Genomic DNA, 25,231 nt, shown 5'->3' on the forward strand with positions numbered 1-25,231 from the left:
GGATCGCGAGGGGTACTTGGAGGGGACCCCACGCCTTTGTGCAGTGAGGTGGGGGGGTCCCCGGCACAAGGAAGCGGGCGTGGAGCAAGGGACCTGGCTTGGGGGCGACCCGGATCTCTAGGGGGAATTGGGGAGCGGGACCTCGGGCCCTGGGGCGCGCGAGGCAGGGACTCTCAGGCTCGGGGTGCGAGCGCTGTCCAGGCCGGGGCTGGGCCGCACACACCTGAGGCCGCGCCCGCACGTGCGGATGTGTCCGGGTTCCCGCTCGAGCGCCGAGCGGGGGCGGGGCCTGGACCACGTGCCCGACGCCGGCCCCGCCCCGGCCCGGCCCCGCCCCCGGCCCCGCCCCGCGCGCCTGCGCCCTGGGGACCGCCCATTGTTGGGCCGCGGCGTGACGTCGCGGGGGCGGGGCCGGGGCGGGGCCGCGGGAGGCGGCGGGAGGGAAGGAGCGCCCGCGCCGCCGCCGCCGCCGCCGCCTCGGCCGCCGAGGAGCCGCTGCCGCCGCCGCCGCCGCCGCCGCCGCCGACGAGCCGCAGCCAGAGTCGCTGCTGCCGCCCGGCCCGGCCCCGAGCAGTCCCGCGCCGCCGCCGCCCCGCCCGCCCGGCCCCCCGCTCCCGCCCCCGCCGCTGGATGCAGGCGGCCGGCGGCCCAGCTCGCAGAGGCGGAGGGCGGCGCGGGCGGCGGCGGCGGCGCGGGCGGCAGGAGCGCGGGCCCCAGCGCTAGCGCCCGCCATGCCCAGCTCGCTCGGCCAACCCGACGGCGGCGGGGGCGGGGGCGGCGGCGGCGGCGCGGGGTCGGCGGGGGAGGACCTCGGACCCGGACCTGCGCCCCCGCCCGAGGGCGCCCAGGAGGCCGCGCCCGCTCCTCGGCCGCCGCCCGAACCCGACGACGCGGCCGCCGCGCTCCGCCTGGCGCTGGACCAGCTGTCGGCGCTCGGGCTGGGGGCCGCGGGCGACACGGACGAGGAGGGGGCGGCCGGGGACGGCGCAGCGGCGGCGGGGGGCGCGGACGGCGGGTCGGCTCCGGAGCCTGTGACCCTCGACGGACCCGAGGCCGGCGCGCCCGCGACCCTGGCCCCCGCCGTGGCCGTGGCCCCCGGGTCGCTGCCGCTGCTGGACCCCAACGCGAGCCCCCCGCCGCCCCGGCCGTCACCCCCCGACGTGTTCGCGGGCTTCGCGCCCCACCCCGCGGCCCTGGGTCCCCCGACGCTGCTGGCCGAGCAGATGAGCGTGATCGGCAGCCGCAAGAAGAGCGTCAACATGACCGAGTGCGTCCCGGTGCCCAGCTCCGAGCACGTCGCCGAGATCGTGGGCCGCCAGGGTGAGTGGCCCTCGTCGGGGGTTGCTGTCCTGGGGGTCCCCGCACCGCCCGCCCCGGGGAAGGGGGTCGCCCGAGCCCAGCCCAGCCCGCGCCGGACGCCCCGCACCGGACACGCCCCGCGTGGGCTCCGGCCTCGGCCACTGCCTTTGCGCCTTTGTCCTGCAGCGGCCGCGGGAGAAAGTTGGGCGCAGCCCGCGCTCCTCCCCTGCGCACTCCGGCCCCGCCGCCGCCTTTGTCTGGGCCGCCTCCAGCCCGGAAAGGCTCCCGGGAGCCGCGCCGCAGCCCAGGCCCTTGGCCGCCCGCAGGGGCACCCCAGAGGAGCGCGAGGGCCCGGGGCTCCGGTCTGGCGGGGGGCACCCCACACCCAGCACAGGCGGCGGGGCGGGGCAAGCGCAGGTTTAGGGGTGGCTTAGGGGGGCCGCCTGCAGGGCCGGGAGAGAAGGTTGACAGTACAAAGAGCGCACGTCTGGGTCCCCAGCCTGGGGCCCTGACTGGGGTGGGGACGGGACCTGGCAGGAGAGGGTCCCTGCTCCACTCTCCGGCCCCGAGTCAGGGATTTGGGGGCCTGGGAAGGACCGGCTGCCAAAGCCACTTCTGGGGTGCAGCCTGCTGGGCAGGCCGGCGGGCGGCAGGCCCCGGGTGTGGGGTCCAGCGGTGGCATCGTCGGAGCTTCCCTCTGGCCGCCCCATTGTTCTCTTTGTTAGAGAGCTAGGCTGAGATTTGCAGGGTGACATCAGGCCGGCCGCTGCTCATTGGCCCCCGAGCTGCGGGGCGGGCGGGCGGGTGGTGGGCAGTGCCTGGCCCAGCTCACACCCACCACCCCATTAGCCACCCGCCCGCCCGCCTCCCTCAACTTTCTCCTGCCTTCCCACCACCCCTACCCGCTCCTGGCTCCCCGCTGACCGCTAGTGATCAGGCAGGTTCTAGAACTTGGGGTGGGGCCTTGGCGGGGCTAGGTGGGGTGGCAGGACACTTGGGCTGGGGGTCCCTGCCTCCCCCAGGGCCCTCAGGAACCCAGGCTAGAGAAAGGTGTGGGGGGCTGGGATTGCAAGGTCATCTGTGGCCCTGGCCGCAGGTGGGGGACCACCAGGGTGCCCTCTCCTCCGTCCCTTCCCTCTGTCCAGGTGGGTGGGGCAGCATGGCCTCCTGTCTTTTGGTCAGTCATTTGTCCAGCTCATGTGGGGACCCATGGAGGGTCAGGCATGGTGCTGGCCCAGGAAGCATGCTCTGGAATGGCGAATGCGGAGGGACTGGGTGCTCTGGCTGCCCTTAGTGGGACTCCTCAGCAGGAGGGTGCCCTACCATCCTGTTACTGCCTCCCCATTGAGGCCTTCCACCCGGCCTCCATGTCCCATAACCAGGGCTTAGAACAGGACAGCTGCCCTGTGCAGTGTCCGGGAGCCTGCGGAGACAGACGTCCAAGCCGAAGCCTGGGGACCAAGTGTCCAAAGGCACCAGGCTGAGACACCAGGTGGTGGAGGGTGTGGCTGTGTTCTATGTGAACTCGTGTGTCCTGGCACCCGAAGGGCCTTTGAGCCAGGCTGTGACCACATGGGGAGCTGGCAGGAGTCAGGGTCAGGCTGAGAGCTTCTAGACCTGTGGCCTCAGGGTGGGAATTCTCTAGGGGCAGGTCTATGGGAGATGGAGTCCATGGGCACCAGGCTTAGCCGCCCACTTCTGGCCTGTGCGTTCTGCACCCACTTACTGGGCTCTTGCTGGTGGTGGTCAGCAAGGCAGGCCCTGGGGCACAGTGGGGGTGGCGGGAGAGTGGGCCCTGATTGCTTGCCTGGCAGGCCGCAGTGGCCCCGTGACCCTGTGCAGGTGACAGCCCCCTCTCTGTGATGTGCAGACGTCTCACCTCCATTCGGATAGAGGATTCTGGGGCAAGATGCTGGTTTTACTTATTTATTTATAAGACGGAGTTTTGCTCTTTCTCCCAGGCTGGAGTGCAGTGACGCGATCTGGGCTCACTGCAAACTCCGCCTTCCGGTCTCAAGCTATTCTCCTGCCTCGGCCTCCTGAGTAGCTGGGATTACAGGTGACTGCCACCACGCCTGGCTGATTTTTGTATTTTTAGTAGAGACGGGGTCTCGAACTCCTGACCTCAAGTGATCCACCAGCCTCTGCCTCCCAAAGTGCTGGGATTACAGGCCTGAGCCACCGCGCCCCGGCTTATGTATTTATTAGTTTTTATTTTTAAAAATTTCTTGTAGAGACAGTCTCGTTCTGTTGGCCAGGCTGGTCTTGAACTCCTGACCTCAAGCGATCCTCCCACCTCGGTTACCCAGAATGCTGGGGCTGCTACAGGTGTGAGCTACCATGCCTGCACCCAAGCTGTTGGTTTTAACTCCAGCTCCAGGTCACACACAGCAGCCACCCCGGAAGTGGAGTGCAGGTGGCCAGGGATGTGACTGCGACTGCCAGGACAGGTTGGCAGCTTCAGTAGTCCTTACGTCTTCCACACTGTAGAACCATCTGTGGCTCCCAGCTTCTCCCACCCGCTCCGTTGTCAAGCACACTTTTCAATGTCCTTTGTGCCCCAGCCCTGCCCCTTCACTCACCTTCTTCTCCACCCTGGGGCTCTCTGAGCTGCTCATGCTTTTCTGTCAAACCCAACCTCCAAGGCTACCCCTTCCCTGGAGGACAGGAGGGGTGCACCTGTCTGGCCTCCCCACCTAGCCCAGGGTCACACAGGCCTATCACCAGCCCTCGGCCCGGTAGCCATGTGCTGTTCCCTGAGGCTCAGCTCTCTCGATCCTAGAGGGAGGTCTGAGTGCTTTCTGGGCAGACCATGGTCATTCACCCCTTCTGAGTTCCCACCCATCTGCTGGAGGCTCCAATTCGTTTGTTTGCTAGATCTTTTTTTTTTTTGAGACGGAGCCTCGCTCTGTTGCCCAGGCTGGAGTGCAGTGGTGCGATCCCGGTTCACTGCAAGCTCCGCCTCCCAGATTCAAGCCATCCTCCTGCCTCAGCCCCACTAGTAGCTGGGATTACAGGCACGCGCCACCACGCCCAGCTGCTTTTTGTATTTTCAGTAGAGACGAGGTTTCACCATGTTGGCCAGGCTGGTCTTGAACTCCTGACCTCAGGTGATCCACCCGCCTCGGCCTCCCAAAGTGCTGGGATTACAGGCGTGAGCCTCTGCACCCAGCCATTGGCTAGACCTTTATTGAGTGCCTCCTGTGTGCTGAGCCTGTGCCAGACTTGACCTGCCCCATCTCACTGAGGCCCATAATGTTCCCCAGGGAAGGTCCTGCAGCTCCCAGGTCACAGATGGGGAGGTAGAGGCTGCAGGAGGTAAAGGGTAGGTAAAAACTGAGGGGACAGCAGCACTTTGAGAGGCTGAGGCAGGAGGATCCCATAAGCCTAGGAATTGGGAACAGCCTGGCCAACACGGCAAAACCCTGTCTCTACAAAAAAAATACAAAAATTAGGCATGGTGGCACACTCCTGCGACTCCAGCTACTCGGGAGACAGGCGGGAGGATTACTTGAGCCTGGGAGGCCGAGGCTGCAGTGAGCTATGATCTTGCCACCACACTCCAGTCTAGGCAACAGAGCAAGACCCTGTCTCTAAAACAAAAAAATCACCGGCTGGGATTCAAACCCTAGTTTCTCTGGTGGGTCAATAAGAAAATTTCAGATTCCAAAGCTGGAGGGCTGGGGGTGGGGGAAGGCAGCGCTGTTTGGGAGACAGGCAAAGTGGAGATCCAGGAGGACAGACGTCTCCCTCCAGCTGGCCAGCAAAGGTGCTCTAGGGGACCTCAGGCCCTGCTCCTGCTGAGACCCCAACATGTACCCTCCTTTCTCACCCCACCCTGGACGAATCTGCGCTCTGTGGCAGCCCCTCACCCTACACTCCCAGGGACAGGAACCGGGGCAGGTGCTTGGGTCTTTAGTATCTTGCCATGGCCTGTACACAGAAGGTCGTCTGTAGCTAATGAATGAATGAATGAGTGAATGATTTGAAGGCAGGGCTTGGACTGGAAGCTTCTCAGGGCTCCCTCTCTCCGCTGTTGGCACAGGCTGAGGGTAGTGGTTTTAGACTGTCCCCCGCGCGTGGAGGAGACCCCAGCTCACTGTTGGCTCTCCTGTCCCTTCTTCCTGGCTGAAGCCCTAGAGGCTCCCTTCTCCCATCTCCACAGGCCTCAGGTGTTTTCCTGGCAGCTGGGGACAGTGCTGGGTGTTGGTGGGGACCATGGCTTGGTTTTCCTGTCCGTACACTGCGGAGCCCTAGAAAGAAAGGGTCCGCTGGGTCACCTCCACACTGCAGACCCAAACTGAGAGTTCTGGCATCAGTCAGTGTACATACTCCCTTCATTCCCGGAGAGGTTTTTTCCCTTCATTCCCCAAGCGGTTTGTTTGTTTTTGAGACGGAGTCTCGCTCTGTCACCCAGGCTGGAGTGCAGTGGCCGGATCTCAGCTCACTGCAAGCTCCACCTCCCGGGTTTACGCCATTCTCCTGCCTCAGCCTCCCGAGTAGCTGGGACTACAGGTGCCGCCACCACGCCAGGCTAATTTTTTTGTATTTTTAGTAGAGACTGGGTTTCACCGTGTCAGCCAGGACGATCTCGATCTCCTGACCTCGTGATCCGCCCGCCTCGGCCTCCCAAAGTGCTGAGATTACAGGCGTGAGCCACTGCGCCCGGCCAAGGTGTTTTCTTTTTGAGACAGGGTCTTGCTCTTGTCACCCAGGCTGGAGTACAGTGGCTCAGTCTCGGCTCACTGCAGCCTCCACCTGCCGGGTTCAAGCGATTCTTTCACCTCACCCTCCTGAGTAGCTGGGATTACAGGCACGCACCACCACACCAGGCTCATTTTTGTATTTTTAGTAGAGATGGGGTTTTGCCATGTTGGCCAGGCTGGTCTTGAACTCCTGACCTCAGGTCATCCGCCTGTCTCCACCTCCCAAAGTGTGGGATTACAGGCGTGAGCCACCACGCCCAGTGGTTTTTGTTGTTTTTATTTTTATTTATTTATCTATTTTGAGACAGGGTCTGGTTCTGTTCCTCTGTCTGGAGTGCAGTGGTGCAATCATAGCTCACTGCAGCCTCAACCTCCTAGGCTCAGGCGACCCTCCCACCTCCGCCTCCCGAGTAGCTGGGGCCACAGGTAGGCACCAACACTCCCGGCTAATTTTTTTTTTGAGGCGGCGTCTCTCTCTGTCACCCAGGCTAAAGTGTACTAGCGTAATCTCGCAATCTCTGCCTCCCGGGTTCAAGCGATTCTCCTGCCTCAGCCACCCGAGTAGCTGGGATTACAGGTGCCTGCCACCACACCTGGCTAATTTTTGTATTTTTAGTAGAGATGAGTTTTCGCCATGTTAGTCAGTCTGGTCTTGAACTCCTGGCCTCGTAATCCACTGTGCCCGGCCCACACCTGACTAATTTTTTTTTTTTTTTTTTTTTTTTGGAGACGGAGTCTTGCTCTGTCGCCAGGGCTGGAGTGCAGTGGCCGGATCTCAGCTCACTGCAAGCTCCACCTCCCGGGTTTACACCATTCTCCTACTTCAGCCTCACGAGTAGCTGGGACTACAGGCGCCGCCACCTCGCCCAGCTAGTTTTTTGTATTTTTAGTAGAGACGGGGTTTCACCGTGTTAGCCAGGATGGTCTCGATCTCCTGACCTTGTGATCCGCCCATCTTGGCCTCCCAAAGTGTTGGGATTACAGGCTTGAGCCACCGCGCCCGGCCACACCTGACTAATTTTTAAAAATATTTTGTAAAGGCCGGATGCGGTAGTTCACACCTGTAATTCTAGCACTTATGGGAGGCTGAGATGGGAGGATCAACTGAGCCCAAGAGTTCCAGACCAGCCTGGGCAGCATAATAAGGCTCTATCTCTGCAGGAAAGCTTTGAACAGTTAGCCAGGCGTGGTGGTGCGTTACTGTGGTCCCAGCTACTTGGGAGGCTGGGGTGGGAGGATCACTTGAGCCCAGGAGGTCAAGGCTGCAGTGAGCTGTGATGGTGTCACTGCACTCCAGCCTGGGCAACCAAGTGAGACCCTTTATAGAGACAGCATCTTGCTGTGTTGCCCAGGCTGGTCTCGAACTCCTGGCCTCAAGTGATCCTCCTGCTTTGACCTCCCAAACTGCTGAGACTACAGGTGTGAGCCACTGTGCCTGGCCTGGGACGGGGGTTTTGACATCCTTTTTTGACAGCTGAACCAGTTTCCCTCCTCCCCACCAGACCCCTCAGCTCCGGCTGGCTTCCATGGCGGCCCAGGTCTGGGATGCAGCTGTTCCGCGTTGCCCAGCTGCCTGGCTGGGGGCAGCCGCGTGTTGGACTGAGTGTTGGCTATGGGGCCTTGTTCTTGTCCCGTCCTGCTTCCAGAAGCCTGCCCTTGCTCTTGCCTCAGCGGCTCCCTGCGGTTCACGTTCCCCTTCCTGCCTTGGCAAACCTGTCCAGCCTGGGCTGGCGGCCTCGGCTCCCACACCAGGACTTGTGGTTTCATTGGTGAGTCTGGAGTGCACGGTTATCTGCAGCCAGGACCCCGGACGGGCCAGATGAGTGACGCCCGCTGGTGTGTGTGCTGCGTGGGGCCCCGAGGCCCTGCCCTGGCATAGAGAGACTTGGCTGCTGTGGGCTGGGGATGTGGGACAGGTCAGGGCCAGACTCTGGGGTGGTCACCCCCATTCCCAGGCATCTCAAGCCCTCAAAGTTGGAGGGGACATGGCCCCCACACCTGCATTTCAGTGCCTTTGTGTCCGCCAGAGCCCTCCCCTCGGGCTTCCTGTCACTCTGGCCTCGCTGGGGCAGGGGCCACTGGGGCAGGGGTGGGGCCAGGGTCACTCCTGGAGCCCTTATTCCTTGGCCTCTTGGGGTCTTGATGTGGGTGGGGTTTTGGGGGCCAGCACGTGTCAAAGTGGAGGCACCACCAATGAATTGAGCTCAAACTCTATCCTTGAGATCCTAGCGGCCTTGTAGCTGTGAGGTCTCCACCCAGCGCCGCCGTCTGGGATAGGGCAGGATGGAGTAAGGGGAGGGGGAGGCGGCCAGGTCCCTTCCCTGCCCCGACGCACCGGTGGTTCCCAGCACCATCCTGGTTTCTGCTCAGATAGTCACATACCCCCTTCCTGCACCCCCATCTCCCAAATTTGTCATCTCACCCAGACCAGATTTTCTGTGACCACAGCGTATGAGCCCAGCGGTGGCCACGTCGGGGCAGCCTTTCCCGTGTGTGACCCTCTAGGGACCCGGGACAGCTCTCAGATCAGCAAGGGAGGACCCCGTGCTGCGCCCTGGCAACGTTGGCGAGCTGTGGCCTCTGCTGGGTCGGCGTGATGGGGAACAAGCCCACCTCCTGCCGTGGGCAGGGCCAATGGAGTCTCCGTCTGTGGGTGGCACCTCCTGCCCCAGCCTTGCTAGGGTCTCTGCTCCGTGTGCCTCAGTTTCCTCTCCTCAAGGAGGATCTCCCTAAAGCAAACACTGTGGGCTGCCACGGGCCACCGGCCTGGTCATGGCCCTTTGAGGGCCTGTGAAGCCAGGCCTATTACCTTCCACTTTCCCAGTGAAGAAACAGGCATAGCAAGGTCCCCGAGTGCCCAGGGACTCCCCAGCCCCATCCCCCGGCCTCAGGGAGGCAGCTCAGAAAGTCAGGCATGTGAGGAGAGACTCAGAAGAGCAGGCCCAACTCGGTGCAGTCAAGGTGGGCTTCCTGGAGGAGGGGGACAATGGACTGCACAGAGGAACGGACCGCACATCGCACTGGGTGCAATGGAGGCGAATAGAATGCTGCAAGTGGGAAGGACAGGTGTGGCGGCAGCGCTGCTGGGGTGGGCGAACTGCTGTCCCCCTCTGGGTGGGTGCACCCCCGCCACCCCTCCCAGGGTCCTCCCTGCCGAGCCCCTGAGACCACCAGCCTCCAGGCCCCACGCCTTCCATCTTCCTGGCCCAGGCAGTTTCTGACTTCGTCCCCATCAAAAGTGCTGATCCTGCTCGTTTTCTCTCTCGCTGTGGGAGAGTTAGCAACACTGTTTTCCTCTCAGAGCCACCTTCTGACTGTATTGAAACAGTATCTCTGCGGCTCCCTCTGCTTCCCCAGAGCCTGAGGGGGTTGCGGGCAGTGTCTCAAAACCCTTTCAGGCGAGGCACGGTGGCTCAAGCCTGTCATCCCAGCACTTTGGGAGGCTGAGGCAGGAGGACTGCTTGAGCCCATGAGTTTGAAACCAGCCTGAGCAACATAGTGAGAACCCATCTCTACAAAAACTAAAAATAGGCCGGGCACGGTGACTCGTGCCTGTAATCCCAGTACTTTGGGAGGCCAAGGAGGGTGGATCACCTGAGGTCACTAGTTCAAGACTGTCCTGGCCAACATGGTGAAACCCCGTCTCTACGAAAAATTTAAAAAAATTAACTGGGTGTGGTGGTGGGCACCTGTAATTCCAGCTGCTTAGGAGGCTGAGGCAGGAGAATTGTTTGAACTTGGGAGGCAGAAGCTGCAGTGAGCCGAGATCGCACCACTGCACTCCAGGCTGGGCAACAAGAGCGAAACTCCGTCTCAATAACTAACTAAGCTGGGTCTCTGGAAGCTGAGGTGGGAGGATCACTTGAGCCCAGGAGTTGAAGGCTGCAGTGAGCTATGACCACACCACTGCACTCCAGCCTGGTGACAGAGTGAGACTATCTCAAAAAAGGAATAGAAAAAAAAAAAAGAAAAAACCTTTAAGGCCCCGGGGTGGGGTAGGGATATCTGGGACCCTGAGAAGACCACATCTGGTCAGTGGTTGCCCAGACAATAGGTGAAGAGACCCCTGCCTGCCACACTGACACTCATGCCGCCCACCAGGTCAGACCCCCAGCCCAGCCAACAAGAGTGAAGCCACAGCAGGCCCCTCAGGGCCCACCTGGACCCTCCCGAGGCATCTGGAAGCAGGGTGCGCGAGTCGGCCGTCGGCTGAGGCCTCGTCTCCCCTTAGGCCAGGGTCTTGGGAGCCTAGGAAGGGTCATTTGGCCAGAAGGCAATTGTAGGCAGTTTCCACAATCTGAATCTCGGCTTCCCTTCCTGTTGGACCGGGAGGTGGTGGTAGAGGGTCTGCAGATGCTCTCTGGGCTGGCACAGTGGGGGCTTGAAAGCATGGACATGTCTCCTCCCATTTCTGTAAGATACAAGTTCCAAGTCAAGGTATGGGCAGGGAGGGCTCTGTGGAGGGGGTGGGGGGCATCTTCAGTCTGCGGGGGCTAGGGCCAGTCCTTGGCTCGTAGAGATAACACTGCAGTTTCTGTCTCTGTCCCCACAAGGCCGGCTCCTGTGTGTATGTCTCTTTTTTTCTTCTTCTTTTTTTGAGACACGGTCTTGCTCTGTCACCCAGGCTAGAGTGCAGTGGTGTGATCGTAGCTCACTGCAGCCTCCACCTCCCGGGCTCAGGTGATCCTCCCACTTCAGCCTCCCGAGTAGCTAAGACTACAGGTGTTCACCACCACACCTGGCTAGTTTTGTTGTTGTTGTTGTTTTTAGTAGAGATGGGGTCCTGCTCTGTTGCCCAGACTGGTCTCAAACTCCTGAGCTCCAGTGATCCTCCCGCCTCAGATTCCCAGAGTACTAGGATTACGGGTGTGAGCCACTTCAGCCTGCCATTATGGCTCTTTTTTTTTTTTTTTTTGGAAATGGAGTCTTAGTCTGTGGCTAGGCTGGAGTGCAGTGGCATAATGTCGGCTCACTGCAACCTCCGCCTCCAGGGTTCAGGCAATTCTCCTGCCTCGGCCTTCCCCGGTGGCTGGGATGACAGGTGTGCGCCACCGCACCTGGCTTATTGCAGCTTTTTTTTTTTTTTTTTTTTAAGAGAGAGTTTCGCTCTGTCACCCAGGCTGGAGTGCAGTGGTATGCGATCTTGGCTCACTGTAGTCTCCACCTCCCAGGTTCAAGCGATTCTTCTGCCTCAGCCTGCCGAGTACCTGGCACTACAGGTGCCTGCCACCACGCTTGGCCAATTTTTTGTATTTTTAGTAGAGACAGGGTTTCACCATGTAGGGCAGGCTGGTCTTGAACTCCTGACCTTGTGACCCGCCTGCCTTGGCCTTACAAAGTGCTGGGATTACAGGGGTGAGCAATGACACCCTACTTTTTTTAGTTGGAGTCTTGCTTTGTTGTCCGGACTGGGGTGCAGTGGTGTGATCTTGGCTTACTGCAGCCTTCTTCTCCTGGGTTCAAGTGATCCTCCTGCCTCAGCCTCCGAGGTACCTGGGACTACAGGTGCCTGCCACTACACCCGAGTCATTTTTTGTATTTTTAGTAGAGAAAGGGTTTCGGCCGGGCGCAGTGGCTCAAGCCTGTAATCCCAGCACTTTGGGAGGCCGAGGCCTTGTGAGGTCTCCACCCAGCGCCGCCGTCTGGGATAGGGCAGGATGGAGTAAGGGGAGGGGGAGGCGGCCAGGTCCCTTCCCTGCCCCGACGCACCGGTGGTTCACGAGGCGGATCACGAGGTCAGGAGATCGAGACCATCCTGGCTAACACCGTGAAACCCCGTCTCTACTAAAAAATACAAAAAAGTAGCCGGGCGAGGTGGCGGGCGCCTGTAGTCCCAGCTACTGGGGAGGCTGAGGCAGGAGAATGGCGTAAACCTGGGAGGTGGAGCTTGCAGTGAGCTGAGATCCGGCCACTGCACTCCAGCCTGGGCGGTAGAGCGAGACTCCGTCTCAAAAAAAAAAAAAAAAAAAAAAAAAAAGAGAGGGTTTCACCATTTTGGCCAGGCTGATCTCGAACTCCTGACCTCAAGTGATCCGCCTGCCTCGGCTTCCCAAAGTGCTGGTATTACATGTATGAGCCACTGCGCCTGGCTAACCCTACCTATTAATACTGTCAACGCCGGATATTAGGGTCCAGCTTATGAACTTGGGGGAAACATTCACACCCCAGCCATCACACTCTGTGGTTCCAGGTGGATGGCGCACACCTTTCAACCTAAAACAGGTCCCCTTGCCGTCTTGCTTTTATGCCAAACCCTGGAGCCCAGAGGGGAAACTGAGGCCCGGGGAAGAAGGGACGTGGTGTCTGAGGATGAAGTGATGTTGGGCACAGGCTGGGAGGTAGGGACTCCCTCACTGGCTCTGCAGCCCGCATGCCCAGCGGGGCTGAGCTGCGCAGGGGCTTTGGGTCACCTTGTCCTTCCACTCCTTCCCCGACAGGCTGCAAGATCAAGGCCCTGCGGGCCAAGACAAACACCTACATCAAGACCCCGGTGCGGGGCGAGGAGCCGGTCTTCATCGTGACGGGCCGGAAGGAGGACGTGGAGATGGCCAAGCGTGAGATCCTGTCGGCGGCCGAGCACTTCTCCATTATCCGCGCCACGCGCAGCAAGGCCGGGGGTCTGCCCGGCGCCGCCCAGGGCCCGCCCAATCTCCCTGGACAGACCACCATCCAGGTGCGCGTGCCCTACCGGGTGGTGGGGCTGGTGGTGGGGCCTAAGGGCGCCACCATCAAGCGCATCCAGCAGCGGACGCACACCTACATCGTGACGCCCGGGCGTGACAAGGAGCCGGTGTTCGCGGTCACCGGGATGCCCGAGAACGTGGACCGCGCGCGCGAGGAGATCGAGGCGCACATCACACTGCGCACTGGCGCCTTCACCGACGCGGGCCCCGACAGTGACTTCCACGCCAACGGCACCGACGTCTGCCTGGACCTGCTCGGGGCAGCCGCCAGCCTCTGGGCCAAGACCCCAAACCCAGGACGACGGCCCCCCACGACCACGGCCGGCCTCCGCGGGGACACGGCCCTGGGCGCCCCCGAGGCCTTCTACGCGGGCGGCCGTGGCGGCCCCTCTGTGCCGGACCCAGGCCCCGCCAGCCCCTACAGCGTCTCCGGCAACGGGGGCTTCGCTTTCGGTGCGGAGGGTCCTGGTGCCCCGGTGGGGACGGCCGCCCCCGACGACTGCGACTTCGGCTTCGACTTCCTGGCGCTGGACCTGACTGTGCCTGCCGCGGCCACCATCTGGGCGCCCTTCGAGCGCGCTGCCCCCCTGCCCGCCTTCAGCGGCTGCTCCACGGTCAACGGAGCCCCGGGACCACCCGCCGCCGGCGCCCGGCGCAGCAGTGGGGCCGGGACCCCCAGCCACTCGCCCACGCTGCCCGAGCCCGGCGGCCTCCGCCTGGAGCTCCCGCTGTCCCGCCGCGGCGCCCCGGACCCGGTGGGCGCGCTGTCCTGGCGACCCCCGCAGGGCCCCGTGTCCTTCCCGAGCGGCGCCGCCTTCTCCACGGCCACCTCGCTGCCCAGCAGCCCCGCGGCCACCGCCTGCGCCCCCCTGGACTCCGGCGCCTCCGAGAACAGCCGCAAGCCCCCCTCGGCGTCCTCGGCCCCCGCCCAGGCCCTGGCCCGGGAGTGCGTGGTGTGCGCTGAGGGCGAGGTGATGGCCGCGCTGGTCCCCTGCGGCCACAACCTCTTTTGCATGGACTGCGCCGTCCGCATCTGCGGGAAAAGCGAGCCCGAGTGTCCTGCCTGCCGCACGCCGGCCACCCAGGCCATTCATATCTTTTCCTAGAGGGAGGACCGCCACGTGGCCGAGGCCTCCACCGCCACCAGGGCCATCTGCGGGCGCCAGGGCCGGGCGCGGGAGACGGGACGGCACCCGGGGTGGGAGAGGGACGGGGGTGGGGCGAGGGGCGGAGGCCGAGGGGGCAGGGGGTGGGCGGCGGCCAGTGTTTACAGTTGAGCTTTAACTGCCGTCCCAGGCGTGGAGACGGAGACCCCGCAGCCCGGCGCCTCAACCCTTCCACGACAGTATTGAGTGGTCAGGTTACAATAAACCGGAGAGTAAAGGTCCGCTTGCACTTTTTTTTAGTTTTTATTTTTAGACACCCCTCTCCTCCAGGGTGATCTTTAAAAAACAAAACAAAAAATACGATTTTTCCAGAGCTCAGTGTTTTCCTTTTGTCCGAAGCCGTTTTCTGATTTGCCTTTTCTCGCCGGCCGGTCTCAAGGCCGCACAGACGTTCCAGAGGAGGAGGGTGACATTTTTACCCCCTTTTTGGGGCTAACCATTTATGCTTTTGTACATCAACCATGCGCGGCCAGAGGGGGGCAGGGGCGAGGGGCGTTCCAATCAGAAATTTCTAACTTTCTGTTAATTATTAATCCCCTTTCTACTGCGGTTTCTGTTGTCATTTTTTAAATTTTTTAATTTTTTTTTTTTTTTACTTTTACTTTTTACCTCGTGTATATGTAGGGAATTTATAGGGAAATATGTACTTTATGGAATAAATTTTAAGAACTAAAATATATTTTATTTTGAATAAAGTAATGGGCCTTTCATCTTGCAGCTAAATCACTGATTATATATTTGCTGAGCTGATTTAAGGGTTAAAAAAATTGTATCAAGAGTTTTATTTTTTGACTTCAAAGCCTTCTTAATAAAGCCTCTTTTCTACATGTGAGCACACGGCTACAGCGTGGTGTGGGGGGTGGGCACCAGGAGGGGCGATCCTGGGGCAGGGGACACTCGAATCCAGCCCCTCGCCCCCCATCCCGTGGTCCAGGCTCTCACCCCGCCCAGGCACCGTCTCTTGTTCCAGATGAAGGAATTGGGTCTGTGGGGGAGGGTCTAGCCGGGTTCCCTGTGAGCAGACCTCAGGTGCCCCCCATCCCAGTGGGTGTTCAACCATGGGCTCCACAGAGAAAGGGGACCCAGGCTGTCTTCCCTTGGGGACATCTGCCCAGCTCTCCGGGTGTGTGGGATCCATCCCAGCAGACCGTCCACCAGTCGTGCAAATGGGGAAACTAAGGCCTGGAAATGCTCATCCCAGGTTTGACCCTGATGTCTCCTGGTCTGTGAAGGACGTTTGAGCCATGGTCATCCCCCCAGCGCTCTGGGAGCCATGACACATGGGGCCACCAGATGTAGCTCTTCAGGGCTGGCATTGAGACCACAGACTGGACCCACGGTGAGCCATCCCAGTGCCATCCCAAAACAGCAAGGAAGGCCCTGGGTGGCAGGATGGGCCGCTCTGGGGACAAGGCAGAGGCCAGGCACACGGGCTGCGGGCTTGGGGAGTAGACCTTGCAGAGGGGCCTGGGGCTTAGAACCCACTAGGGAAGGAGAAGCACGTGTCCAAGAGAGGCCTGGAGAGCTTCCAGAAAGAGGCGAGGAGGCGCAGATGGAGAGGAATCACCAGAGACGGACACCTGAGTTCAAGCTTAGCCCTGCCCAGGCTCCTGGCCTGGAACTCCCTCTTCTGCAAAATGCCGGGTATTTCTAGGCCCCAACTCCTGCTTGGTGAAATTGAGGGTCGTGTCACTGGTTGAATGGTGTCCCCCCACCAAAAGAAGAGGTCCCTCAGAAAGTGAAAATGTGATTTTATTTGGAAAAAGGGTCTTTGCAGGGATAATTAAGGATCTCAGGATGAAATCATCCTGAATTAGAGCAAGACTTAAATCCAGTCATGAGTGTTGTTGTAAGACAGGGACGGGGCCGGGCGCGGCGGCTCACGCCTGTCATCCCAGCACTTTGGGAGGCCGAGGTGGGCGGATCATGAGGTCAGGAGATTGATACTATCCTGACACAGTGAAACCCCGTCTCTATCAGAAATACAAGGCCGGGCGCGGTGGCTCAAGCCTGTAATCCCAGCACTTTGGGAGGCCGAGACGGGTGGATCACGAGGTCAGGAGAACGAGACCATCCTGGTCTACACAGTGAAACCCCGTCTCAACTAAAAAAAATACAAAAAACTAGCCGGGCAATGAGGCGGGCGCCTGTAGTCCCAGCTACTCGGGAGGCTGAGGCAGGAGAATGGCATAAACCTGGGAGGCGGAGCTTGCAGTGAGCCGAGATCACGCCACTGCACTCCAGCCTGGGCGACAGAGCGAGACTCCGTCTCAAAAAAATAAATAAATAAATAAATAAATAAATAATAAAAAAATAAAAATAAATAAGAAATACAAAAAACTAGCTGGGCGTGGTGGCGGGCACCTGTAGTCTCAGCTACTTGGGAGGCTGAGGCAGGAGAATGGCGTGAACCCGGGAAGCAGAGCTTGCAGTGAGCCAAGATCGTGGCACTGCACTCCAGCCTGGGCGACAGAGCAAGACTCCATCTCAAAAAAAAAAAAAAAGGGAGAGAGGGAGAGAGGGAAGGCTGTGAGATTCAGACACACACGGGAGATGGAACAGCCTGGGAAGACAGAGACAGAGGCTGGAGCTGTGTGGCCACAAGCCAAAGACACCTGGAGCCTTCGGGAGGAGGGGAGAAGGCTCCTTCTCTGCAGCCTCTGGCAGCAGGTGCGGTGCTGCCCACTCCCTGACCCCAGACCTCTGGGCTCTAGGACAGAGAATCCCTTTGCACCATTCAAGCCCCCGGCTTGTGGCGGCTTGTGGGTACTTCCTTATGGCAGCCCTGGGGAACGGCAGTAGGAGAGGGACTCTTTTTTGAGACAGAATCTTGCTCTTTCGGCCGGGCGCGGTGGCTCAAGCCTGTAATCCCAGCACTTTGGGAGGCCGAGGCGGGCGGATCACAAGGTCAGGAGATCGAGACCATCCTGGCTAACACGGTGAAACCCCGTCTCTACTAAAAAATACAAAAAACTAGCCGGGCGAGGTGGCGGGCGCCTGTAGTCCCAGCTACTCGGGAGGCTGAGGCAGGAGAATGGCGTGAACCCAGGAGGCGGAGCTTGCAGTGAGCTGAGATCTGGCCAGTGCACTCCAGCTTGGGTGACAGAGCGAGACTCCGTCTCAAAAAAAAAAAAAAAAAAAAGAAAGAAAAGAATCTGGCTCTGTCACCAGGCTGGAGTGCAATGGCACGATCTCGGCTCACTGCAACCTCCACCTCCCAGGTTCCAGAGATTCTCCTGCCTCAGCCCCCTGAGTAGCTGGGATTACAGGTGCCCGCCACCATGCCTGGCTAATTTTTGTATTTTTAGTAGAGACAGGGTTTCACCAAGTTGTCCAGGATAGTCTCAATCTCTTGGCCTCGTGATCCGCCTGACTCGGCCTCCCAAAGTGCTGGGATTACAGGTGTGAGTCACCGTGCCTGGCCGGGAGGGACTCAACCTGGGTCTGGCCACAGCTGTGAAGAGCTGCTGGGTTCGGCTGCAGGCCACACACCTTGTGACCTGGGCCGACTTCATGCCTCAGCCAGACTGCAGAAGGCCGCAGGGAGGTGTGGGTGTGCAGACGCCCCCTCCCCTCTCTGCAATTGGGTCATGGAGAGAATGAGAGCAGCCCCCACGGGGTCAAGGGATTGAAGATGGGACACATGTCAAGGGGGTGGAGGAGTCTTTTGGAAGGATACGGGGGTTTCTGCAGCCCCAGGGTTCCGATAGAGTGGGCAGCAGGGACGATTTTGTCTGGTGCAAGGAGTAGGGGGCTATCATGTAGCGGCTCTGCTTCTGGGGAGCCTCAAGTGGGGTCAGTTTGTTATCTAACTGCTGGGGAGGCTGGGGAGAGGAGAGGCACCTCCAAACTAGGAGGAAGCCGGACGTGGTGGCACACACCTGTAGTCTCAGCTGCTCAGGAGGCTGAGGTGGGAGGATCACTTGAGCAAAGGAGGTCGAGGCTGCAGTGAGCCGAGACTCCCCCACTGCACTCCAGCCTGGGTGACAGAGCAAGACTCTGTCAGCAACAACAAAAAAAAAAATTGTGAGAGGAGAGGATATGACAGGGCTAGGTGCAAAGACCCTGGGAGTTGGGGTGCGGAATTGCCCGGCGGAAGGGAATGACAGTGTGAGGAGGCTGCTGGGTGACCCGCCAGGGCAGGGCACAAAACTCGACTGGCCAGGACCCGCTCTAGGGGTTTCCAAGAGATGCAGTGATAGGGGAGCTGAGGCCTCCCAGCCAGGGGCCGGGGTGTCACCGTGCTGGTCCCAGCACTTCCAGGGACATCCAAGGGATGAGCTCACTCCCACTGCAGGGTTGCTCAGCTGACACATGAGAGTCTGAAGTGTCTGTGGCCTTTGGGGACAGCCCAAGAGTTGGCCAGAGATGGATTCTGTTTTTGTTTTTTTAAGAGACAGAGTCTTGCTCTGTTGCCCTGTCTGGAGTGCGGTGGTGCAGTCATAACTCACAGCAGCCTTGACCTCCTGGGCTCAAATGATCCTCCCACCTCAGCCTTCCTAGTGGTTGGGACCACAGGCACATACCATCGTGCCCAGCTAATTTTTTTTATATTTTGTAATTGTTTTGTATATTTTGTAGAGACGGAGATTCCCATGTTTGCCCAAGCAAGTCTCGAATTCCTGGCCTCAAGTGATCCTCCTGCCCCAGCCTCCCACAGTGCTGGGGCTACAGGCATGAGACACTGCATCTGGCCCAGTCTGGACTATTAAAGTTGCTGCCTGAGGCCCTGGATCCAGTTGTGCCTGAAAGCCAACTTTCTTTCCATCGTAAGAGCTAATAGGAGTTGGAATAACTCAAACTCTAACCACCTACAGGGACCACATTTCTAACCAAGGAGCTGGAAGAATTTTCTAGAAGGGCTGGGGCAGCAATGGCAAAGCAAGGATCCCGTGCATTGACCTCTCCATGTCTCGGCACAGCTCAGGGAAGCCAAGGGCTGAGGCCTGGCCTGTGTCCTGGGCACAAAGTCTCACTGCTATTGTTACTCACCTCCTTTGACTCATGGACTTGGCATGGTGGGGTGACCCTAGTCCAATGTCTGCTGAAAACCCCGTTCCAGGTCTCATCAGACAAGGGGGATGCTGAGGGGCAGGGCTGTGGTTCTCCCATCTGTAGGCTCCACATGGGAAGGACACACCACCCACACATTGTGTGCCCCTTGGGATGTCCCCAGGGCAGAGACCGTGCCCCATGTCCACCAAGCATGAGGAAAACGGCGGGCTCTAGCGTCGGATGCCTGAGCCCCTGTCTGCCGCGCCACCTTCCTGGGCTGTGCCCGGGCATGCCACTTCACCTTCTCAACCTTGGTTTCTGCATCGGTAGGATGGGGAATCGGGGGCTTAACCGGGGATAAGCCACCAGCTGGTGAGAAACAGAGCCTAGCACAGGGCGAGCTCTCGGTAAGAGCTGGCCCGCTATAGGTGCCCTCACAATCACTGACCTCAGATGCTTACATTCAGGAGGGGATGGATGGGTGGGTGGATGGGCAGGTGAGTGAATGGATGGGTGAATGTGGATGGGTGGCGGGTGGGTGGTGGATGGTGGATGAGTAGACGGATGGATGGATGGATGGATGGATGGATGGATGGATGAGTAGATGGGTGGGTGGATGGGTGAGTGGACGGGTGGATGAATTGGATGGATGAATGGGTGGTTGGATGGGGAGATGGGAGTGGGTGGGTGGACGAATGGATGGATGGATGGGTGGGTGGGTAGACGGATGGATGATTAGATGGGTAGATGGATGGATGTGTTGGTGGGTGGGTGGATAAATGAATGGAGGGGTGGGTGGGTGGGGGGTGGATAAATGAATGGAGGGGTGGTGGGTGGGTAGGTGGATAAATGAATGGAGGGGTGGGTGGGTGAATGGATGGGGGGTAAATGGATGGATGGGTGGGTGGATGGGTTGATGGATGGGTTGGTGGGCAGATGGATGAATGGGTGGGTGGGTGGATGGATGAATGGGTGGACAGGTGGACAGGTGGGTGGATGGGTTGATGGATAGATGGATGGGTGGGTGGGTGGGTGGATGGATGGATAGATGGGTGGATGGGCAGGTGAGTGAATGGATGGGTGGATGGATGGCTGGTTGAGTGAATGGATGGGTGGTTGGATGGATGGGTGGATGAGTGAACAAGTGGATGGGTGGGTTGATGGATGGGAGGCTGGGTAAATGGATGGGTGGATGGATGGATGGATGGATGGATGGGTGGATGGATGGATGGGTTGGTGGATGGATGGATGGAGGGATGGATGGATGGATGGATGGATGGATAGATAGATGGGTAGATGGATGGGTGGATGGGTGGACAGGTGGATGGATGGGTGGATGGATGGGAGGGTAGGTGGATGGATGGATGGATGGATGAATGAATGGATGAGTGGGTGGATGGTTGGATGGATAGATAGATCGGTAGATGGATGGGTGGATGGGTGGACAGGTGGATGGATGGGTGGATGGATGGGAGGATAGGTGGATGGATGGATGGATGGATGAATGAATGGATGAGTGGGTGGATGGTTGGTTGGATGGATGGATGGATGGATGGATGGATGGATGGATGGGAGGGTTAAACGGATGGGTGGATGGGTGGATTGATGGATGGATGGATGGATGGATGGATGGATGAGTGGGTGAGTGGATGGGTGGGTGAACTGATGGATGGATGAATGTGTAGTTGTATGGGAGGATGGGGGAGTGGGTGGATGAATGGATGGATGGATGGGTGGGTGCTTGAATGCACGGGTGGGTGGATGGATGAGTGGGTGGGTGGACAAGTGGATGGGTGGGTGGATGGATGGGAGGGTGGATAAATGGATGGATGGATGGATGGATGGATGGATGGATGGGTGGGTGGATAGGTGAACAGGTGGATGAGTGGGTGTATGGATGAGTGGGTGGATGGTTGGATGGATGGATGGGTAGATGGGTGGGTGTATGGATGAGTGGGTGGATGGTTGGATGGATGGATGGGTAGATGGGTAGGTGGATGGTTGGATGGATGGATGGATGGATGGATGGATGGATGGTTGGGTGGATGAATGGATGGATGGATGAATGAATGGATGAGTGGGTGGATGGTTGGATGGATGGTTGGGTGGATGAATGGATGGATGGATGAATGAATGGATGAGTGAGTGGATGGTTGGATGGATAGATGGATGGGTGGGTGGATGGTGGATGGATGGATGGATGTATGGATGGATGTATGGATGGATGTATGGATGAATAGATGGGTGGATGGGTGGATGGATGGATGGATGGATGGATGGATGGATGGATGGATGAATAGATGGGTGGATGGGTGGATGGATGGATGGATGGATGGATGGATGAATAGATGGGTGGGTGGGTGGATGGATGGATGGATGGATGGATGGATGGATGGACAGGTGGGTGGATGGGTGGATGGATGGATGGGTAGATGAGAGGGTGGATGGTTGAATGGATGGATGGGTAGATGGGTGGGTGGATGGATGGATGGGTGGACAGGTGGGTGGATGGGTGGATGGGTGGATGGGTGGGTGAGTCAGGAGCTCAGAGGAGGGAGAGATGAATTCTGCCCAATGAATTCTGCCTGGGGATGCTGCAGAAGGCTAGACAGGGGCTGGTTGGATGTGGGGGTCAAAGGGAGACAGTATGGCAAAGGTGTGGAGGTGGGATGACAGGGCACACTCAGGGAACAAAGAGTAATCAAAGAACAGGTGAAAATAATGGGAGATGATTTCAGAAAGTGAATTGGGGTATGGCCTTTGGCTTCTTCACCCCCTGCACAGAACTGTCTCACTCACCCCCTGTACAGAACTGTGATGGGAGATCCTGTTTTTGCTGCAGTCTACCTACCTCACCCCTAAAAAAAAACCACACCAGCATGTGCTAGACTTCACCAGCCAACAGAATTTAAATCTAAATTTAAATGCAATTACCCACAGGTGGCTGGTGGCTCCTGTATTGGATATTTCTAGAATCTTCTAGAATGTTCTAGTCCAGCGTTGTCCAATAGAACTTTCTACAATGATGAAAACGATTATGAGAACGGTCTAAATCTGCACTGTGTGATACAGAGCCACCAGCTGTGCATGGTGATTTGTCACCTGAAATGAAGCGAGAACAACTGGGAAGCTGAATTTTTTATTCTACTGAGCTTGAATTTTATTTATACATATCTTTTTATTTATTTATTTATTTATTTGAGACAGGGTCTTGCTCTGTCACCCAGGTTGGAGTGCAGTGGTGCGATCGCAGATCACTGCAGCCTCCGCCTCCCAGAGCTCCGCCTCCCGGGTTTATGCCATTTTCCTGCCTCAGTCTCCTGAGTAGCTGGGACTACAGGCGCCTGCCATCTCGCCTGGCTTGAGCCACCGCGCCCGGCCAATTTTTATACTTTTAATAGAGATGGGGTTTTACCATGTTGGCCAGGCTGGTCTGGAACACCTGACCTCAGGTGATCCCCCACCTCAGCCTCCCAAAGTGCTGGGATCACAGGTGTGAGCCACTGAGCCTGGTCTTTTTTTTTTTTTTTTTTTTTTTTTTTTTTTGAGACAGAGTCTTGCTCTGTCACCCAGGCTGGAGTGCAGTGGTGCAGTCTCAGCTCACTGCAAGCTCCACCTCCCAGGTTCAAGGGATTCTCCTGCCTCAGCCTCCTGAGTAGCTGGGATTACAGGCATGCGCCACCGCTCCTGGCTAATTTTTTGTGTTTTTAATAGAGACGAGGTCTCACCATGTTTCCCAGACTGGTCTCCAACTCCTGAGCTCAAACGATCCACTTGCCTTGGCCTTCCAAAACGCTGATTATAGGTGTGAGCCACCTGGACTGGACTTATTTATTAAGTTAGGGTCTTGGGCCGGACGCGGTTGCTCACACCTGTAGTCCCAGCACTTTGGGAGGCTGAGGAGGGCAGATCATGAGGTCAGGAGATCAAGACCATCCTGGCTAACACGGTGAAACCCCGTCTCTACTAAAAATACAAAAAATTAGCCGGGCGTGGTGACGGCGTCTGTAGTCCCAGCTACTCGGGAGGCTGAGGCAGGAGAATCGCTTGAACCCGGGAGGCGAAGCTTGCAGTGAGCCGAGATCACGCCACTGCACTCCAGCCTGGGCGACAGAGCAAGACTGTGTCTCAAAAAAAAATAAAAGTCAGGATCTGGGACCACTGGACACACATCTCACCAAGGACCAACCAGGGAAGAGGAGGCAGGGGTGCCGACGTTTAGAGGCAGTGGGAGGAGAGTGGGGGGAGAGAGGTCCCGAGGCGGTTTGGCTCTCATCTCGGTTGTAATCTCCATGGTCCTCACGTGTGGAGAGAGGGAGCAGGAGGGAGGTGATTGGATCATGGGGGCGGTCCCATGCTGCTCTCCTGAGAGTGAGTGAGAACTCACGAGATGTGATGGTTTTATAAGACAGTTTTCACTGCTCTTCCTCGCTCTCTTTCGCCTGAGTCAGGTAAGACACGCCTGCTTCCCCGCCAGCGTGATTATAAGTTTCCTGAGGCCTCCCCAGCCATGCAGAACTGTGAGTCTGTGAACCCTCCTTTGTTTATAAATTACCCAGGCTTGGCCGGGCACGGCGGCTCCAGCCTGCAATCCCAGCACTTTCAGAGGCCGAGGTGGGAGGATCAATGAGGCCAGGAGTTTGAGACCAGCCTGGCCAACATGGCGAAACCTTCATCTCTACTAAATATACAAAAATCAGCTAGACGTGGTGGCGGGCGACTGTAATCCTAACTACTCGGGAGGCTGACGCAGGAGAATTGCTTGAACCCGGGAGGCAGAGGTTGCAGTGAGCCGAGATGACACCACTGCACTCCAGCCTGGGCAACAGAGCGAGACTCCATCTCGAAAAAATAAATGAAAACAAATAATAAAACAATAAATTACCCAGGCTCGGTAGTATCCTCCCGCCTTGGCCTACTAAAGTGCCAGGATTACAGGTGTGAGCTCCTGCACCAGGCTTCACGGTGAGAGTTATAAGCCAGAGACCTCCATCTTTGTGGTCCCTGAATTACTGGGCGGTGGTGGGAGGCGGTTTGGGGAACACAGATGGGAATTAATTCCATAGGTGTTTATTATAATTGGTTGAGCGCCTTGTTTATTGCCAAAGCCCATAGTGGGTAAGAGTGCTCTCGGCTGGGTGTGGTGGCTCACGCCTATCATCCCAGCACTTTGGGAGGCCGAGGTGGATGGATCACCTGAGGTCACGAGTTCGAGACCAGCCTAACGTAGCGAAACCATCTCTACTAAAAATGCAAAAATTAGCCGGGTGTGGTGGTGCATGTCTGTAATCCTAGTTACTCGGGAGGCTGAGGCAGGAGAATGGCTTGAACCCAGGAGATTGCGGTGAGCCGAGGTCACCCATTGCACTCCAGCCTGGGCAACGAGAAACTCTGTCTCACAAAAAAGAAAGCGGTTGGTGCTCTCTCCTGCCCCACTGCTTCCCCCACTCCATTGCGACCCCATCTCCTTCCCCATCCCGACCCCGCAGCCGCCAGTGGGGACCAGAACGGCACATTCTCTGTCGCCACCGTGTGGCCAGCGCCGCACATGACACCCTGCCCCGCAGCTACTTCGGAGCCCTGAATCCCCGGGAAATTTCCGGGAGGGAGACTTGTCCAAAGTGGAGACGCAGGTCTCTTCGCTCGGGGCTGCGAGCTCGCGCACAAACGGGCGCAGCTGTTCCTCCGTTTTCCTGCCGTTGGCCGACCCTCGCCAGCAGTTCAACGCTAGTACGCAGTGGGGGCTCATTAAATATTTGCTGATGGCCGGGAGCAGTGTCTCACACCTGTAATCCCAGCACTTTGGAAGGTCGAGGCGGTCGGATCACCTGAGGTCAGGAGTTCAAGACCAGCCTGGCCAACATGGTGAAACCGGTCTCTACTAAAAATACAAAAATTAGCCGGGCGTGGTGGTGGGCACTTGTAATCCCAGCTACTTGGGAGGCTGAGGCAGGAGAATCTCTTGAACCCGGGAGGCGGAGGTTGCAGTGAGCCAAGATCATGCTACTGCACTCCAGCCTGGGCTACAAGAGGGGAGCTCCATCTCTAAACAAACGAACAACAACAAAATTGCTGATTGAATGAATGACTGGCAGGGGACACAGAAATGTATTGTTCCTTTACCCAAAGCAGATCCAGTCTCGCCCAGTGTTAGGGGTGACAGAGAGAGACCTGGACACCCCACGCCACCCAGAGAGTTTTACCACTATCCTTTCAAGGAAAGAACAGACCCCACTTCCTTGGCTTTTTTCTTTTTTCTCTTTTTATTTTTTGAGACGGAGTCTCGCTCTGTCACCTAGGCTGGAGTGCAGTGGTGTGATCTCAGCTCAGGGCAGCCTCTGCCTCCCGGGTTCAAGTGATTCTCCTGCCTCAGCCTCCCGAG

At 58.4% G+C, this 25,231-nt stretch overlaps 1 protein-coding gene across 1 annotated transcript; it reads left to right on the forward strand.

Annotated features, from left to right (window-relative positions):
- The first annotated feature begins 631 nt into the window (after positions 1-631).
- Positions 632-14,686, forward strand: MEX3D (mex-3 RNA binding family member D). The gene is made up of 3 exons (XM_033197593.1): positions 632-1,320; positions 12,443-13,780; positions 13,985-14,686. The coding sequence occupies exons 1-3, from the start codon at positions 732-734 to the stop codon at positions 14,038-14,040; spliced, it is 1,983 nt and encodes a 660-aa protein (XP_033053484.1). The 5' UTR covers positions 632-731; the 3' UTR covers positions 14,041-14,686.
- The last annotated feature ends 10,545 nt before the right edge of the window (positions 14,687-25,231 follow it).

This window comes from Trachypithecus francoisi, unplaced genomic scaffold (assembly GCF_009764315.1).
Source record: "Trachypithecus francoisi isolate TF-2019V2 unplaced genomic scaffold, Tfra_2.0 Lachesis_group5, whole genome shotgun sequence".
Taxonomy (NCBI): Eukaryota; Metazoa; Chordata; class Mammalia; order Primates; family Cercopithecidae; genus Trachypithecus; species Trachypithecus francoisi.

Coding starts and splice junctions, on each gene's coding strand:
- MEX3D (XM_033197593.1), top strand. CDS start 732: ATGCCCAGCTCGCTCGGCCAACCCGACGGCGGCGGGGGCGGGGGCGGC. Junction 1,321..12,442: donor CGAGATCGTGGGCCGCCAGG/GTGAGTGGCCCT, acceptor CTTCCCCGACAG/GCTGCAAGATCAAGGCCCTG. Junction 13,781..13,984: donor GCCGGCCACCCAGGCCATTC/ATATCTTTTCCT, acceptor CTGCCGTCCCAG/GCGTGGAGACGGAGACCCCG.